This window comes from Coturnix japonica, chromosome 1, assembly GCF_054131305.1.
Source record: "Coturnix japonica strain WE chromosome 1, WE-NBRP24, whole genome shotgun sequence".
Lineage (NCBI taxonomy): Eukaryota > Metazoa > Chordata > Aves > Galliformes > Phasianidae > Coturnix > Coturnix japonica.
Window position 1 is genome coordinate 168676240 of NC_140663.1, and position 18473 is coordinate 168694712.

The 18473-nt window shown below is 48.1% G+C and overlaps 2 protein-coding genes across 2 annotated transcripts in view; one reads left to right on the forward strand and one right to left on the reverse strand.

The window, feature by feature from the left end:
• The window catches only part of SESN3 (sestrin 3), a 37247-nt gene extending 29340 nt beyond the window's left edge, over positions 1 to 7907 (forward strand). The window contains exon 10 of the mRNA XM_015852291.3: positions 32 to 7907. Within this exon, the coding sequence (XP_015707777.1) occupies positions 32 to 118 (87 nt within the window). The 3' untranslated portion in view covers positions 119 to 7907. The remainder of the gene's footprint in view (positions 1 to 31) is intronic.
• Positions 7908 to 11017: 3110 nt separating this feature from the next.
• On the reverse strand, positions 11018 to 18352 carry ENDOD1 (endonuclease domain containing 1). The gene is made up of 2 exons (XM_085536451.1): positions 17601 to 18352; positions 11018 to 14082 (listed from the first exon to the last, which is right to left on the reverse strand). Exons 1-2 carry the CDS (start codon positions 17919 to 17921, stop codon positions 12949 to 12951), a joined length of 1455 nt encoding a protein of 484 aa, XP_085392577.1. The 5' UTR covers positions 17922 to 18352; the 3' UTR covers positions 11018 to 12948.
• Positions 18353 to 18473: the final 121 nt, after the last annotated feature.

Sequence of the window (18473 nt, forward strand, 5' to 3'; positions counted from 1 at the left end):
TGAACTAAACGTCTGATTTAATTTCTAACAGGTTCACGTCAATCTACTTCTTATGGAAGCTCGTATGCAAGCAGAACTTCTGTACGCCCTCCGTGCCATAACTCGTCACTTAACCTGAAGCATTCACTGGGAGGGAGTAAAGGAATTTTTACTGAGTATGTAAAGACCTTTTGAAATAGATACACACCAGAAGCTTGTTTGTGATGTAGCATCAGGTTATTCGATTCTATAGTGTCAAAGTTTAGCCGTGTTTCTTGACGGCTGTAATGTGCAATGACGTGTTTTATTTTCTTGATGCTTAACATTACTAATGATAACAGAAGTAACACTGAGGAGCACTACTCTGCATTGTTTCCGGTTGGATTTCTGCACGGTGGTCAGAATCCTAAAACTCTTTTTATGATATTCAATTCTAGCGCTTTGTTCTTTAAGCAAGGGAGTGAAGTGCTTAGAGACTTCTTTTCCAAGCAATCATTTTTCAGATTAGTGGAGTCCAGCAGAAGATCGATTCTGCCTGTTCTGAGAGCGCACCACCAGCTCATAACTCTGACAGAGATGCACGTGCTGTGTTGCATTGAATTGCCCACTGGATTCTTCTGTGTCTCCTGGAGACTGCCTGCCAGTCACTGTCTTACTACAGCAATTGAAGGTGATGTGAAATGTGGATGCAAACCTTGACCGCGCTTTAATGTGAAATTAATCATGACAAATTCTACAGCATGCTACTGAAGTGCAAAAGTCATCTGCTTTATCGTGTCTCTTCCCCAGAGGAGAGCCCTCACAATATGCCATTTCAGCTACACTGTGTTTGAATCATGCCTGATCTTGTTTTACTGACAGCCACCCTCAGTTGTCTTTACAATGTCCATGCTCATCACACGTTGCAGTTTGTTGAGTTGGCACCTATAAAGCTGATACAGAGGCTGACCAAAAATAGGGTTGTGGGGTTCTTGCACTCTCTTCTTTCTCAATGTTTTTAAGTAAGGAAAGTAAAGGAAGGTTAGCATATCTGTTCTGTCGTATTGGATGTATAGGAATTTATTTCCCATAACTTCTTCATAGCATGAAATTTTAATATTCAGAGCTTAAAAAGTTTCTATGCATTAGTGTGAACAAAAGAAAAGTGCAATATTAAAAAAAGCAAGCTTTTTTCCCTATCATGTCACTGCTAAAGTGTCCTTCTTCTATAGCCATAAAGAAATTGTAAAACCAAATTTCTTTATTGTCTAAGGCCTAGCAGTTTTGTTTTAGCTTTTGTGGCTTAAGACAACCTGATACTGAGATGCCAAAGCATCCCCAAAACAAAGCATTCTTCAACAACTGGTAATATTGGGGAAGGGAAGAGATAAGCTGCCAAAAATGTCACAGTTTTGTGCTGTTTTCTGTTGCTTTTGACTAGTTTTAAGAGCACAAAATGCTGATATTTATAGCTTTATTTTGTATTGCATTTAATGAACCAGTGAAGTGCCTAAAGAGATGCTTAAGCTTACCCAGTGGGATGTAAGTTGTCACCGCATAAACTTTTGTCTCTCGGTTTGGACTTTCCATAGTGCTTTGAGGAGAGTGACCTTTCTTTCCATTGCATACACACTGAGCTAACTGGATAGGTTTACTTTGAATATACCATGGTATTTTAGGAGATCATACAGGATTTCTACCTGTTGTTAAAGAATAGTTCTTGAAAAATGCTATTGTTACCAGCACAGTCATACTTTCCATTGAGAAAATCATGGACCAGTCTGCATCTGAAGTCGGTTTGATTCCCTTTTCCTGAGGCTGTGCCGTGACTTCGCATGTCAGTTCATCGCTCTGTCCATCTGCTCCAGGTGGGAAGGCTGAATGATTGTACACTTGGCTGCGCTTTGCAGCTGCAGGCCAACATGCAGAAAGCTTTTGAGGAAGAAATCAGACATTTTTTCTTGTTTTTCTTTCTGGAATGTAACGTTGGCTATTTAGGCAACTATCTGATAGACAGCATCGGAGTCTCTTCTAGAGACAACACTGGATGAAACATCAGATGTGTTTATTTTTGTAGCCGACTGCAGAGATTCCTCAGAAGCGTTAGGACGTGAGGATGTATGAACTTAGATTAACTTTCTTATTCCTTCCTATTGTAGTGGCCACACCGAATGGCTTTTGTGCATTACGGCAGGTCTTCTGAGAGGCCTTGTCATGCAATACTTCTGCTTTCTTTTTTTTTTTTCAAGTGACGAGAACTGTACAGTACTACTTTAAATTCCTTTGCTTTGAAAAGTCAAGTATTTCTCAAGAAGCACAGCCGAGCTCTGGAAAGGAGGTGAAACTACATTAGGGTAAGGAATATGACCACTTAGTTTCCCTTCAGATGCGAAGGCCCTTAGCATAGGTTGGGTTTTGTGTTTGGAAACGTGAGTGCCTTTCCTTCTTTCCTTATGAGATCTACTTGCCGACTCAGATGCCTCCTGAGCAAAGTACACGAGCAGATTTGAGATGCAGAAACCATAAATGGATCGCTCCATAAAACCAGTAGTAAATCAGTAATCTTTTCTTTAAGTGCCATATCAAGTCACATATGGCCTGCGAGACATTCCACGGTAGGAAATGTCAAGTCGTTTGCTATTCCTTTTTTTTTTCTCTCTCTTAATATTAAAAGCAAACTTGAAACTTCTGAAAATGTTTTCCATGTGGCATTTCTTTCCAGTATTGCATTTACAGCGTAACAGTTTATAGCTTAGTTTTTATACTCAGATTTATGATTTTTAATAGACGTTTGTTCAGAATATATCTTTAAAGTCGTACAGTTCTACCATATGCTTTGGGCTCACACTGTGCCAAAGTTTCACGTGCAAGTGTTCTTGGATTTTGAAAGCACTCATGAATGTGAATCTTCACGCTTTGATCATTAATATTATCCTGAAGAGGACAGTAATTGTTGGAAGTGCAGATACTCTCCGTCTGCGTTCTTTTCTTGGAATTGATATTTACCAGCATTAATGTTAGTGCACAGAATCCCAGCTGTGACCAACTGAAAGTGTTCAGTCTCCTGTCCGTGAAGAGAAAGCTCGTTAGGTACAAATTAACCAGCTATGGAATGTAAGTAGGGAATACAGCTTTTGAGCTGAGACAGCTTCTTATCATTGGAGAATCGCTGTTAAATGTGTGCTCTGATTGATGAGGGTACGTTATCACTGAAATTGATCCTTTTTTTTCTTGGTAATGAAGAGAAGTGGAAAAAATACTAATTAGAGGAAACATTTGCATTTCCCAGAATACTCTGCCTGCAGCTGGACATCACAAGTGTCATCATGCTGGGACAGAGACCATTTTAAACAGAGGTGGAGTTCGGGAGATAGCCATTGAAAGCAGTGCTGAGGTAGCCTGTGGAAATGTTGGTAAGCTGTAGATGGATTTATTTTTAGTGGTTCAAAAATCCTTCATGAAAATGAAGAGGATGTACTTTCAGCTTTAAGAACCAGCAGATTGCCACATCAGCTCTTCCCGTGTATTTAGAAAAAGTCCTTAAAGCGCAGGAAAATCCGTGATTATACACAGCTATGAATGTAGGCCTTGGTGCAAATTTAGAACAGATTAGGGTAGCACAGAAAAGAGCACATTTGGCTTCTCTCTTACTTGAGTGCGGAAGGTCGCAATAGCGGATTCTTCAGTAATAGTTCTGTTCATAGCAAGGCTGAGAGATGCTTTCATGGGACTGGGGAAGAGCAGCCAGAACTGCAGAGGGAATTTTAAGCTACTCAGCACTCAGCAAAATTCTACAAGGTCGGATTTTTAAAGGTACTTCATCACCTACATTCGATAGAATACAAGCAGTTTCCATAGAGATTAGGGGCATAATATGATGCAGATCCATGTGATTTGCAGCAATTGTTAACAAAATGGCTTTTTGGGGAGGCTTAAAATAGAGAAATCTTTCCAAACGAAGTTAAACTGTAAGCTGCTGCTCTTGCAAAACAAGTTTTTGTTTCTCATGCGTGTTTTCCATGGACATCAATGTGCATTTCAGGCTCATATTCCAGAGTTAGGGCTCCCTTTTTGAAGAGCTGGATTATTTTACCTCAGCTTGCAGAAAAGATCAGCTGCCATTAGCAAATGGGGAGCTTGTGCCAAGAGTGTTGGCCAGGTGAATATATTCCAGATCTTCTTAAGTTCAGCAGATTCTCTTTCAGATGCTTTCCTCAGGCGTTCAGGTCCTTCTCCCCTAAATAAGGGATGATGTTGCACAAAATGGAAGCAGGGTTGGATTCATAGTAAAGGAACTTACCCAGTATTGATCTGAATAGACCTGTTAGAATTGGTTTGCCATTAACTCTCAATCCAAGAGCTGGACAAAAATGTGTTTTCCCCATCTGAGCTTTCGCTTTATTCTTCCTAATGTAGCCAGCATGGTATGGCAGCCTAAAGAGATGCACCCAGCAGTTTTTTCACCTTTGGAAACTTTAAATGAAGCTTTTTATCTGTAGTTGAAAATTAATTTGACATTTCATACCTACTGCATGGACCACAGTGGTGGGAGATGGAAATAGCACAGTAACGTGAGGAAACTTGAGGTGTGACTTGAACAGTGTTAATGTATTTCTTAGGCAGGTTTTCTTGCCATGCCATGATGCCGCTGCTCCCTCAGTTCACATCAGATCTCTCCTGCTGACATTTAATCCTCCTTCTGCTCACCAGGGGCAAAACCTGTTGGTTTTTCAGCCTGCTGCCACCACCCACCTTACGTGCTTCCTATCATCCCAACTCGCAGCCCCCGGCAGTCCTGCAGAGACAGCCTTACAGCCATAACCTTGTAAGACAGCGTAAAACAACGTACAGTTCTTACATGACCATTCATGGCTGAGTTCAGAGGACCTTTCTCCTGTTCAGAAACACTTAATTCCAGGATCGGGTTATTTCTGGGCAGGAAATCTAAATCAAGTGTGAAATATGACGCTCAGTACTTGCTTAAAACATTGAAGTAGTTTTTGTTAGTGTTGCATCGTGTTCCATCTGTGGAATTAGGGGAATAATCCAGTGGATCTGCTGACAAAATGCCTTCTTTGGCCTATTAGAGCCTTTGAGCCAGGCAGGCTTCTTACAGGGAGCTGCAATGGGAATTTTGAGTTGCTCGTGTGCAGTGTGGATGTAGGGCAGGCACCAGCAAGGCCCTTCTGAGCTGCTCTCTGTGTTCTCTGTGGTCAGACAGATGCAGATGGCCTTCAGAACAAATGGATTTGGGTTTGTCATGTATTTGAGGAATAACTCCCATTGCAAACTTAGAGTAGTTATATGAGATGCAGACACATTTGGGTGTTGATCAGAGCTCACGGAAGACAGGAATCCAAATTCTGCCCTTGTTCTTTACAGTAGGTAGAGCCAGTATTTAAGTTGCCAATGAATATACGAAATGTGGGCAGAAGCTCTTGCTGTAGGAGTCAGAAACTGGCTTTCTCGAGGGGATGCACTTGGTATAGCAGGACACGGACGCTTTGGTCAGTTAGAGAAGCCTCGTTGATGTGTCTAAAAGGTTCATATGTGTGTCCATGTGTAGAGGAGGCAGTAAGAAGTACCTTATTCCAAGATTTCCTCAAAGGTGAAACCCTGAGCTGCTCTGGAAAGCTTTTCCCTTTTCTTACTCCATGGATGGAAAGGGGAAGGGAACCTTTCTCATGTGGCTGCATAAAGCATGCTCCTCATCACCACTCCATGCTCATGCCGTGCCACCAGATGCAAACCAGCCTTCCTTTCCGCTTCCCTCCCCATCCATTGCCAGGCGAGAGGGGCTGTGAAAGGCTGGAGGCCCCAGAGAAGTTGTGGGTGCCCCATCCCTGGAGGCATTCAAGGCCCTGTTGGATGAGATCCTGGGCAGCCTGATCTGGTGGATGGCAATGCTGCCCATGGCGGAGGGATTGGAACCGGGTGGGCTTTAAGGTCCCCTCCAACCTAAACCATTCTATGATCCTGTTTTCCTATGAGACACTCCAGCATCCAGGGCAAAATAAAGATGTTCCAAACCACAACGATTAGGCTGCATCCCTTGGACTCTGTGAGGAGGCACAGGCACCAATATTCCACCACTGTTGATCGGAACTGGATATAAACGGTAGCTTAAAATATATATATATAGGAATTCTGTAAACTTGAAATCTCTCAGTTTTACCCTTTCTCCTTTTGCTGGAGAGCTATATAATGAATGTATATGCTTTATCTTTCTCTCTGACGTAACTGAAAATCAGACTGCCAACTTCTTGTTTTGTATTAGCCTCTTTTTCTTTTTCTTTTTTTTTTTAAAGGAAAAAAAAGAGTTTGTGAGCAATATATGTAGCATGCTGTGAACGTCTGTTTTGATCTTTATAGTTACTCTTTTAATTCATCAGTATTAACACCAGTTCTTTTTTTTTTGTGTTTCCCTTGGTACTTTGTATGCAGTGTAATCAGAAGCTGTGATGGGCTCTGCAGTCCCGTGCTTTGTTACTGTAACTCCTTGATTTCTATGAAGCACCTGACTGTGGGCCACTGGGCGGGCAGTGCGGCCGTACACCACTGCCACTTTTCAATCTCTTGTACTATGTATAGTTTTAAGTAGAATAAGCTTTTTAACAGAATATTGATGCGGTTTATGATTCACACCGGCTGCGAGCGTCTGGTGAGTGAGAGTCTTTGTATTTATAGTTGTTTCGGGGGGATTGTTTTGTTCTTTTTTGTTTTTGTTTTGAATTCATAAGGTAGCAAACTTGATGAACATAGCCACTTTAAACTGCCCGTGCTCAGCAGACCCTGCTGTAGATGGAATACCACTGTCGATGTGGGAGGAGCCTGCAATGCCCTGCCATGTTGGGCCATGGCTGCATAGACCATAGCTGCAATGCTCAGCCCTCCTCGCCTCAGCAGGCTGCTCCACCCCCTCTGCACAGAGCAACCCGAGTGCTGTGGAAGCCTTGCTGGCGAGGAAGGACTGACAGACAGGCAGACATGGCCCAGTGCTCGGCCAGCCCGCTAGGCCAAGGTGGGGAGCGTATCTCCCAGGCCTTTCTGCAGCACAGAGATGGCCCTCTGGTTTGACGGCCACAAAGGCTGGTTTGCTAAGGGCAGGGATTGCTCCCCGTTCAAGTGGTTCTCCAGAGACAGCCTTGGTCTGAGCCTCCTGTCAGCAGCACGGTGCGGGGCCATCCCTGCAGCAGGGCAGCTCCCTGCTGACCGCAGCTCTCCCCTCTATTCCAAAGCTGCTGCCAGCTCTGCCCTGTTTGGGGACGGAAGAAGAAAGACAAAGCTCTGATCCTGCTGCTCCGTCCCACCACGTCCCCTGCAGCTCTGCTCCCTGCTGGGCAATGGGTGGCACAGGGGCACGTCCCCACCTTGTCCCTTGTGCCGCCGCCCGCCCTCAGCTCTGGGCAGAGCTTGCAGGGTCTGTGCTGTGGCGGAGGTTTGCCTGCGAGGCATGGCAGCTGCTAGGAGCGAACTGTGGGTGTCCACAGCAGCTTTTACCATTCTTGTTTCTGCTTTTGCTGATTGGTATCTTTTTCCTTTGGGTTTATTTTCCTTTATTTTTGCAGACTGACCCAATTGGACCAGGGGGGGGAGGTGTTTTTTTAGTGCGTGTGACTTTTTCTTCCATAGTTTTTAAGTTACCCAACTTGAATTTACCTGAACAGATGCAGAAGGAACTCTTTGTTTTTGTGTGTGTGTGTGTGTTGTGTGAGTTAAGAGACAAAAAGAAACCCACGCATTTTTAAACAAAGGAATCATGTATTAACATTTTAACAGCGATTCATAAATCTGCACTTTTTATGAGGTTTTGAAAAGAAAAAAAAAATCTATTTATAGGTACGGAACAATGGGGTTTGTTTAAAACTGTATTGCATTTATACTGGCTGAAATTACTTTCATTGTTATCAGTAGGAATTTCATTGGTTAAATAAAACTGATAAAACCTGCCTCTTCTTCAGTGCGTCATTTACTGAGTGCTCAGGACTGTGTCAGTGCGGCACAGCATGGTGTGTTCTGGGAATCATAGAATCACAGAATCAACAAGGTTGGAAAAGACCTAAAAGATCATCCAGTCCAACCATTCACCTATTACCAATAGCTCCCACTAAACCATGTCCCTCAACACAACATCCAGTCGTTCCTTGAACACCCCCAGGGTTGGAGACTCCATCATCTCCCTGGGCAGTCCATTCCAGTGCCTGACCACCTTCTCCTCACTGAATGCTCCTATACCACACTGGGCAGATGTGAGATGATGCCACCACCCTTTGCAGGCAACTCCTGTGTGATACCCAACAGGATCTAGGAAGGGATGAGGGCTGCATTGAGGTGTGCAGCCCCATATGGGTGTCAGGTACCCAGACAGATTTATCTGGGCTGACCCCAAGACCAATGTTCTCCTCCATTGCTGGAGTCCTTGTACCTCTTCCCCAGCCCTTGGTGATGCCACTCAAGTGAACAGTCACCCTGGTGGGACAGTGAGCTTCTAAGATGGTCTGCACTTCTCTGGCACCATGAATAAAGTTGTTGCCATTCAAAGTTCTTCTGCAGCCATTGCAGTCCATTGGGTCACAGGCTCTTCCAAAGGCAGCCCGGAAGGAAACAACTCACCTTAGTTCTGCAGAGAGAAGTGGGTTGTTTTCAAGTGTAGGCTATTATCTACAGCAGGGCGAAGGTGTCTGCTTACACCAGAGGTCCCCACCCCACCGCCTCCTGACAGGTGGAGCTTGGCCACCCCACAACATTGCATTGGAAACGCTCTGGGTCAGGTTCTTGGCTGAATGGGAACACTCAGTACAAGTCAGGCCAACTTGCAGGGTTTGAGGTGTACTCAATGGTTCATCCCATCCATTGCATCACAACCACACACAAATTCAGACCACCACCCAGACGGAGCTGTGAGCCCTGAGGGTTTCCAGCAGCACTCAGAGATGTTGGTCACTGCATCATCCTACCCACATGGAGGGGAAGAGCAACCCAAGAGCCCTCAGAGGGGTTGTGGAAAAGACCATCTCTCCTGCATGATCACCTGGGGGACCTGAGGGTCTGAATGGGTGGGACAAGTGCCGTCAGTCACCAGCCCCAAACTAGACTTCACTGACCCCAGCTTTGGGCACCTCGCTGAGGCATCCAGGGTAAAGCCTGAATAACTCATCGTCATGAGTCACTGATCAATGGATCACTGATACACAAAATAGAGCCATGCAGGTTAAGTGATTTTAAATGCCCACACTTAGGTGTAACACAAATCTAGATAGCATTGGCTTCTCCAGCCTCATATATCATCCCTCCACGGCTATTCCACTCAGCTCTATGGCTTGTTGGCATCAGGACCAAGCAGAGACCATTTCTTTGCCATTCATTCTCATTGTTGAGCTCTGGCCACTTGTTTTGAAGCATCCCATCCATCTGCCATCTTTCCTCCACCAGAGAAGAGCTCCCGCTGCTCCTTCCATGCCCGCTGGCATCTTCTTGCCCACCTGGCTCCATGGCAATGCAGGTCTGGGCTTTATTCACCAGAACAGGGGGGAATAAGGCTTCTGCCTCTCAGGAAAATGATTTAATTTCACAGTTTCAACACACTGGAAAAGGAAACGGGATCCTGAAAATGGAAGAAAATGAGGCATCAGGCAAAGTGGGGCACAGTCACATTCATATGCCAGGCCTGGCTTGAGGCAGGAAGTGCTGAATCCACACCTTGAATCCAGAGCACGGGCTCTTCTTGGATGTTTCTGGTCCTTCTTCCAGCCTGGACCTAAAAAGACTTTTCCACTAAAAAAATGGCAAATTACAACAATAACAAATGAATGAAAGAAAAAGTCCTGTTTGATAAACCATCCCTTTCTGACAATACAGCTCTTTGGAGGTGTTCCAACCAGCTGCAATACTAACACTACTGGGAAGTCTGCAGGCCTTTTTGCTTGGCTGAAAACACCAGTTCTGCTGAAATCAATGGCAGATGTTGCCCCGTGTTGGGCACATTCACAGATCGAAGCAAGCCCAGAACTGCACAGCAAAGAGGAATTGCTCCACGCCGAGTGTGTGGCATTGCAATCTCAGTGCAATGCACGCCGCAGACACGCCTTGCACTTTGTGCTCCCAGGCAATCCTTGCTGGCCAAACAAGTTACACTTGTACTTACTTTTCAGTGCCTTTTTCATTTGCTAGAGCTGCTTAAATGGAAGAGAGATCTTGTGGACAAATAGGGCTCGATTCCCCTCCAGACTGCAGCAGCAGCCTCCCATGAGAGGTACCAGGCAGAGGATGGAGCTCCAAAGCACACGATGGCAGCCGAGGTGGGACTCAGAGCTGACGTAGGGCTGGGCTCTGTGGGCTGCGTTGCTGAGGTTGCTGTCGTTATGGACGCATGGCTTATTTCTCTGGGCTCAACCCAGAGTGAAGATAACAGAGGTAAAGGTCACCTTACAGTGCACAGAAACTCCTGCAGTGAAGGGCTGGGTGATCTGGTTGAGGCAAGTTCAAGTCAAGTTGCCTTCCCTGTCCCGTGAGTGACTCTGAGCCCACAGTTATCATGATAAAGATGTGGAAGACCAGCCCTTCCCCTTGGTCCACCTGTGTCTCAGGGCAGCTCTCAAGCACTGAGCTGCAGATCCCAAAGGCACACAGACCTGTCTGGGGGATGTGCTCAAGGAGAGGTATGAGCACAGAGCAACCTGAAATAGCTGCTCCCAGCCTTTTCTCCTGTCCTAGATCATTCACCCTGGGCAGAGGGATCCCAATCCCTGCAGAGCAGGAGCTCCTCAGCCCCTATTCCCTTCCCCTCCTGCTTCAGTCCCTTCCCACCACACACCAGCCTCTCTTGGCAGGGGACTCTTTAGGCACATGCAGAGCTAAACGCATTGCCTGCAACCCCCAGCTCTTACTCACGTATTCTGTACCTTAATGAATTAACTCTTTTAATGTGCTTCGATAATGCAAAGGTGTTTTAAAAGCACAAAAGGATCATTAATATCAGATGTCAAACCATAACAAAGAACAACTGCGCGGCTGCGTTATCTTATCTCCAGTTGAGACAGAAACGTGATATAGCCGTCCCTCTTTGCAAAAGTCACTTTTATTTTGTTAAAGCCATACATTCCCGAGGACAGAGTAAAGCTCACAAGCCATAAATCATGCCCAGATAAGAATGATCTGAAACAATACTCTGCAGCAGGATGTTGCTCGTTCTCTAACAATTACTGGGTGTTTCAGGCAGATTTCCCACTGCCTGCTCAGACATGCAGCAGAGAAGACAAATGACCTGGTGCTGGTCAGGGTTCTTCATGTTGGAATCCGAGCGTGTTCAGACAGCTGTAACAGTGTGGCTCCACATCTGCCTGAATCCTACAGTGCTGCGGTCTCCTGGATGGCAAGAACTGGCTGCTCTGCCACCAGGGCTGCGGCACAGAGATGGGCTGGCCTCAACCTCACTAGGTGATGATGGAGATATGGTGACACCAATTCCACAGTGCACTGGGATATGAGAGCAGTCTGGAGATAAGGCTATGCTTAAGGCACAAGAGAGACATGTGGGGGGCGGCTGGAGCTGAATTTGGACATCGGTGCCACCACATCCTGGACCATGGGGCACACACACACTGGTGCCCACCGCTGCACTGACAGCTTCAGTACAAAGGAGGGATTAGTCAAACGTTGCTGATTTTGTATGATTAGACCTTCCCTCTTCTCTTGTCCCCACAACGTCACACCCATGGGAACAAGGGCTGAAGAAAAAGGAGCAGTGAGGACAGGGGGTGCAGGTCAGGGACAGGTGCCCTTCTGACATGAACGCTGCTCATAACGGAGTCACTGGACAGAGATATATGGAGCAGAATGCAAACTGTGCCCCAGGCCTCCCTCACCTCCAGCTGCTCTTCAGGCAAGGTCTATTAGGACATAAAATCAGTGAAAGCAGCAAAATGACCCACAGGGCTCCCTTGCTCTTCCCCTGTCATGAGTTCCCCCTGTCTCCCTTGTAAGTACGTCAGTGCTGCCACCAACTCAGAGCAGTCCTACAAGAGGATCATTTCAGAATCATAGAATTCACAGAGTGGCCTGAGTTGAAAAGGACCTCAAAGATCATCTGATTTCAAGCCCCCTGCTGCTTGAGGTGCACTTGCACAATATGCCTAAGAAGGATAACCAGGAAAGTACCAATCCGCAGCCTGGGCACATCCAGCAGAGATCTCTGTCACATCCAGCGGTGTGTTGGATGAACCGCCAGCTCTGAACAGAGGTAGGGCAGGCCGGTCACTGACACTCGGGTTGATTCAAGGCCAAAAGTATCACCTACATGGCTTTACTGGGCTTTGGAGCCCACCAGCCAGGGCAAGGAATTTGGGGCTGAGATCTTGATTGGTCACCAGGGAATAGTTCAGGGAAAGCGAGCTCGGTGTGGTGAAGGGAAGGAGCTGGCAGCAGGTCTGGAGAGCTGTGAAACACACCCAGCCAAATTCCTTCTCAGGCTCTGCTGGAGGGACTCCAGTGCAGTGAGCAATGCAACCAGCAGCATGACTCGGACCCATTCCCTCCCTGCTCCCCGTCTTGCCCCTAACCCTTGCACTCTGCCCAACTTTTCTCTTTCAGAAACTGAAGTCCTTCCCCAGACCACCACCTCTGCACCATGAGGGATGTGCATCTGCAGAGGTCACTGCCCGTGCATAGGTCTCAGTGTTGTCGCAGTAGGAAAGAAACAACCTTGTACCACATTTAGAGAGCATCTCCCAGAGGAAGCAGCTTGATGTCTGCAAATCACAGGTCTGTGACCTGCACCAATAGAATCCAAACACGTTGAAACGGATAGAGCTTGAGTTGCAATGGTGATGTCCCCTCGTGAAGTTACCTCGGCCCTCCCTGTTACTCCCCATATTATTAATGTCACTTACAATAAATACCAGAACAAAATCAACAGCGTTTGGCCACATATCTTAAAGCATTTCCCCACTCCTCTTTCATTTTCTGTCTTTGCAGCCTTGATTTCCACCCCTATCAGTCACCAGAGGAGCCCTTAGGGATAAACCGCTTGGCTATGTGACTAGCCACGTAATAAAAGCCATGCAGGATGGAGGCTGTGGCATCAATGGCCAGCGAGAAGGTGCCACCAATCCCAGCGGCCATGTCTGTGACAACGGAGGGAATGGCACAGATGGAATAGTAAGGGAAAGAAGCGAGGTGAAGGACAAACCCCATGGGGATGCGTAGAATCCTATAGGTGATGACTGCCACGTCTTGAATAATTCCCAGAAAGCCCAAGAAGATGTTGCTGATGACCCTCCCCACATCATAGGGGATGCTGATGAGCACCATGCTGATGGCTTTAAGGTAGGACACCATCCCATTCCACAGGCTGTAGACTCCATCCAGAAGAGTACTGACAACTCGCTTGATAACAAGCCACAGAAAATAAAACAGATATTTCACCAGCTCCACAAGCAGGTAGATGAGGAGTTCCAGAAGTTTGATGAAAGGGGTAGCAATTATGCCAACCACTTTCCTCACCAAGCCACTGTCTTTGGCCTCCTCCTTGTCATTTGTTCCTACCTGCTCTCCAGATCGGATCTGACTAACAGCTTGCAGTATTGCTTCCATTTTCTCATTGCTTTCTTTGTCTTCTCCACATTTGCCCTTGAACAAGTCAAGCCCCGCTAGGAGCTGCTTCTCCAGCTCTCCCACCGTGAGGTCTGCCAAACTGCTTTCATCATTGACTTTCTTCGCCAGTCCTAGAGACCATCCCTCTGGAGCATCACAGCACGCTGCCAGCCAGAGGGTCTCTGGCACAGACACCTTGCCTTTAACTCGGACACTGGAAGGAATTGCTCCTGCAAGGAGATACAGCTGGTCCTTCTTGGAACAATGAGGGAACAGAGCTTGCTCCACCACCCTCCCAATGTCACTGTGCCAGGTTTTGCTCAGAGAGGGACGCAGAGGGACAGCATTTGTCAGTGTATAGGTGGCCATTTGGAAGTCCTCCTCATTGAGCGAGCTAGGGTTCAGCAGCCCTCGCTCATAACCAGAGCCCACGTAGTCTGAGGTCAGAGCTTGATTTGCACCAAGGTTGGCCAAAGAGCCAACAACATCCGCTTCAACCACCATCTCATGCTGGTCATTCTCTGGATCATCTATCTGAAATAGCAGAGGGAAGAGTTAGTGCTTGCAATTCACCTTCCTACAAAGCAATGCGTAAAATAGGCTTTGAAGTACATATTCCGTGGGTACTGCTACTACATGCTGTGCCATGGATCGCATCCTGCACTCCTTCCTTACTGTCCTTGTGGTGTTGGTTTCAGAGGGGTGTGCACTGCCTTTGCTGTCCTGCTAAACGCATCAGTTCTGACTGCTGGTGCTGACTGCAGCTCTCCAGTCTGGCCTGCAGCACAGCACAACCTCCAGTCACTCACCAGCCATCCTCCACTAAGCCCCAAACTGGTATTTATTTTCTAGAAGGGATATTTGTATTCCTAAGGGAAAACCTAGAAGGGATTTTTAATAGAACGATTGACTTAGGTCTATGTTTTCACCTCCTATGGTGAAGGCACTTCCAATTCTTTTAAGCATCTGCTGTCTCATCTTTAATCAAATCCAAGCAATGAAGAATGAAAGGCATGATACGTAGGATGTCTAAGGAAGGCATTTACCTGTCTCCACTAAATGAGTAAGTTGGACACCATGGCAGATGACCTGAATTTCACTGCCTTTAACACAGTCGTTTTACTGAGCTGAGGGCTTGTCATTAGCAGTCTGACCCTGATCTTTAATGACCTCCCAGAGTCCTGTGGGTGAGGAGACTTCACCACAGGTCCTCAATGTCCTCAGTGGAATCTGTGCTATGAGCTTGTGTCTGCCCTTGTCCTGCACCGCATGGAGCCAGAGGCGGTAACAACTCCCCTGACACCTTGCACAGAGCTACGCAAGGAGCTCATCATACACAGTGGAAGCTGGAGCACCAGGGCACCGTGGTGTGTTCAGGGCTTTCTCAGGTGACTGCAGCTCTCCCTGCTCCTTAGACACCCCTCTTGACACTGCAGCCTCTCCAGGGGGGTGTGACAGATTGCTATTTTCTTCCCCAAATTAGAGGGCAAGATGTTGGTAGGAACTCCATGGCAGCAGGCAGCCTCTGGCAGTTGCTGCCTCTTGAAATCTCTGTTTCTCATCCCGGCACTGCACTGACCCCATTACAGCTGCTCTCTTTGCTCCTGGCCTCTAGGTTGTTTACTGCACTGTATAACACATGTTTTGGAGATGTACACAGCAGACAGTTCATATTCTGCTTTTAATCACCCCCCAGTCACCCTCCCTGGTGCCTGGGCTCTCCTGGAGCGCACTTGGACGCATGGCTACCATCTATGTCCTTGAATCCTTGCACAGAGCTGCAGCTCCCTGCATCCTCTCCTCGATGTTCTGTGCTCAGTGTATGCAGCTATCCATCATCCTTACTGCACGAATCGAGGTCTGGTTGCTTCTTGCAGCAGCCAAACCCCTGCAGCCTGGCCTCAGGGCTGTCTCTGCAGCAGGACTGGACACAGTGCCAACATGAACCATTTACAAGGGCTGCACTACCCCTGGCTGCCTGCTAGGAGGGATCTTGCTTCGTCTTGAAGGTGTATTGCTTCGGGACTGGAAGGATTCCTACGCGAGTCTCAGCTTTTTTGTTGTTGCTTTTTGCTCAGGCACCTACAGCCTTCTTGACAGCATAAGGGAAATGCTGAGGGGAGACTGAGGTGCTGTACTTCAAAGACACGGAGACCTGAGTCTGTGCAGCTGTTGCCTTGCAGAGATTCCCCTGCTGCATGGGCATAGACTTGAATCTCTCTGGTTATGAGCTGATGCACGCATACCTGGAGGTGCCTATCAAGCAAATATGTGCTTGCTTTGCTGTTCAGCTCCAGGGTTTTGCACATTCCATTGGGATTGTTTGGATGCAATTAAGAAAGAACATGAAAAATGTGGCCATGTGCTGTGCATGCGTAAGACTCTGACATCAGCGAGTGCTTATAATAACTTATATCATGGTCTGTAATAACTCACGTATTACTGAGCATTTCATGCCTCCTGTAATCCAGCTCCAAAGGCAAGCTGTCTCTAGCACTGTACCTAACCTTCACACAAGCTGCATTCTGACCCCCATAGCCTTTGGTTTCTGTTGCAACAAGAGCACATCCACATCCATGGGACAAGCGTGAATCCACCTGCCAAAATACCCTGCAATAGCTTGGGGCAAGGCCCAAGCAGACAGGTAAACAACTTGATGCTGTGAGGATTGAAAAGTAAATGATGCATCCAAACACCTGTTTGGATTAGAGCCCAAGCACCTATCAGTATAATACATGCCTCATAAAGTGGGGGTTGTTGTTCTGCAGAAGGGAGTGAACCACATTCCATCTCATGGTCTGTGCTGCAGGAAGCAGCTCCAAAAGCACGTTTCTCCTAATGACCAGGGCTGACAAGAAAATCAGCTCAGACATAGCTGTGGCTGAGTGATACAAATCCTGCCTTGGTCCTCTGGCTCACACCTTATATCCTGATCTATTACCAAGAAAAGAGCACGTGACAACCTTGAGTCACCCATCAGAGTTCAGACAGAATTTTTATAGCAGTTTCCTCCTGCTTCCTCTATCCCCATGTGGGTGTGCTCACACGCACCACTGTGCAGTTCAGCCTGTTCATACCTGGCTATCTCAGGCATGATCCTTCTAAGCCAAAAGGAGCACAAGTGCCTTGTCCCAGCACTGATAGTCTTGCTCCAGCCTTCATCCCATGTGCCTTTACTGGGGGCTCTGCAGCCCCATAAGGACTTTAGTATTGAGGGAACAATGGGCAAGTTCTCCACTACACCCTGCTCATTAAAACCTTGAGTAGGGGGTAGAGTAAACAGGAGGGAGACGATCTCTGTCCTCCTTCCCTCCATAATGCCACCAGCTGTGGTACAGGTGTCTTTCAGACACGGGGATCACTTTGAATATGCATCATGATGTCAGCTGGGAGGCTTTGTGGTTGAAAAAGGAGGAAACAGGCAAACGAATGGCTCAGAAGCCAATGGGGTAGAGAAGGAAGCAAAAGAGTCCAGGAGTTGGACTCAATGGCCTTTAAGGGTCCCTTCCAACCCAAACAACTGTATGATTTTCCCTGTTGAGCACTAATGTCAGCAACTTGCTCCCCAGAGGAAAAGTCCTCAAAGCACTCAGCAATTTGATGCTGTCACCATCTGGTGTCACCCAGGAACACAGCCACTGCATCCTACGGGCTACACGGGTGGGAGGCCACAGCAACTCGAGGCAGAGCAGAGCCGATGGGGATGAGAAGATTTCTGAGGCAAGAAACACGAAGCCTGGGGAGCCGGGTGAGCGTAATGCGATCGAAGCAGGAAGGCTGGGCAAGAAGGGAAGTTGCGGCTGGAAGCCTCAGCAGGTGGGTGAGGCACCCCCTGGCACTGCGGGGCAGAGAAGCAGCTGGGGCAGGGAGGGCTCTGCTCTCCTCCTCGCACCGACGAGCTCTATCTGTTCACTCTCAAGCACAGTCTAAGCTCGGCATTTGCCGGGGGTTCACGAGCATCCGTGGGGCTCCGTGGCTGGGAGCAGCTCCCCACCACCACCACCACCACCACCACCTCCCGCCGGCAGCTGCACCCGAGGGAGCGGACCTACCTGCGGCTCCAGCAGCCAGCTCTCGTCCGCCCCGCTTCGGGCTGCCCCCGTGTACTTGAAAGCGGAATAAAGAGGGATTTTGTCCTTGGTGCTGTAGAGGGTTGCGAAGCGCGGCTCGCCGTTGTACCGCTGACAGATCTTCACGTGGAAGGGTTCGGTGAATCCTTCTGGTGGAACTCGGCCGGGGAAGAACACGTTACACTCGGCAAAGCCGGCTTCGTTCTTGCCGACGACTCTGCCCAGGGAAAAGCTCGGGAAAAGCGACAAGCAGAGCAAACACAGCGCTGACATCTTCACGCTCCGCTGCCCAGGGCCGTCCATCCCGGCTGGGTACGGCTCAGCTCTGGCGGTGCGGGGAGAGAAGCGAAGCGGGGCGGGCGGCGATCCCTGCGGGCAGCGGGCGCTGCTGCCGGCGGCGGCCACGGGCGGTGCCGCGCTCACGGCCGCTGGAACGCCGGGCAACCCGAAATCATCGCTACTAACTGGGAGGAGGAGGAGGAGGAGGGAAGCCCTCGGCGGTGCCGTATGTAGCAGCGGGGTGTGGTGTCTGCATTGCAGCACAGTCCCCGGGAGGAATTTTGGCTGACGCAGCCAGAACTCTTCCTGGGGCTGCCGTGGGGGATGCTGCAAAGTCAGGTTCGGCGCCCTGAAGAAGGGGTGAGCTGATGTCTGCAGCCCCCAGCCTGGCCGAGGGAGAGGAAGGAAGGAGGGAGGAGAGGCAGCGGGATGTCAGCAGCGCCGGGAACACGCCGTGCCCCTTTGTGGGGTGCCCGCTGCTTGGACAAACATAGAGCTGGCAAAAAAAGCCACAAGGAATGAAACCACTCCTCGTGTTTATTATCGGCTGTCACCTGCCTGTGAGCCCACAGCAGC

Bases quoted from the DNA above. Each gene is read 5' to 3' on its own strand.
- ENDOD1 (XM_085536451.1), bottom strand. From the start codon at position 17,921: ATGGACGGCCCTGGGCAGCGGAGCGTGAAGATGTCAGCGCTGTGTTTG. The intron at 14,083-17,600 runs GTAGGTCCGCTC...CTGCTATTTCAG, and splicing joins GCTGGCTGCTGGAGCCGCAG to ATAGATGATCCAGAGAATGA.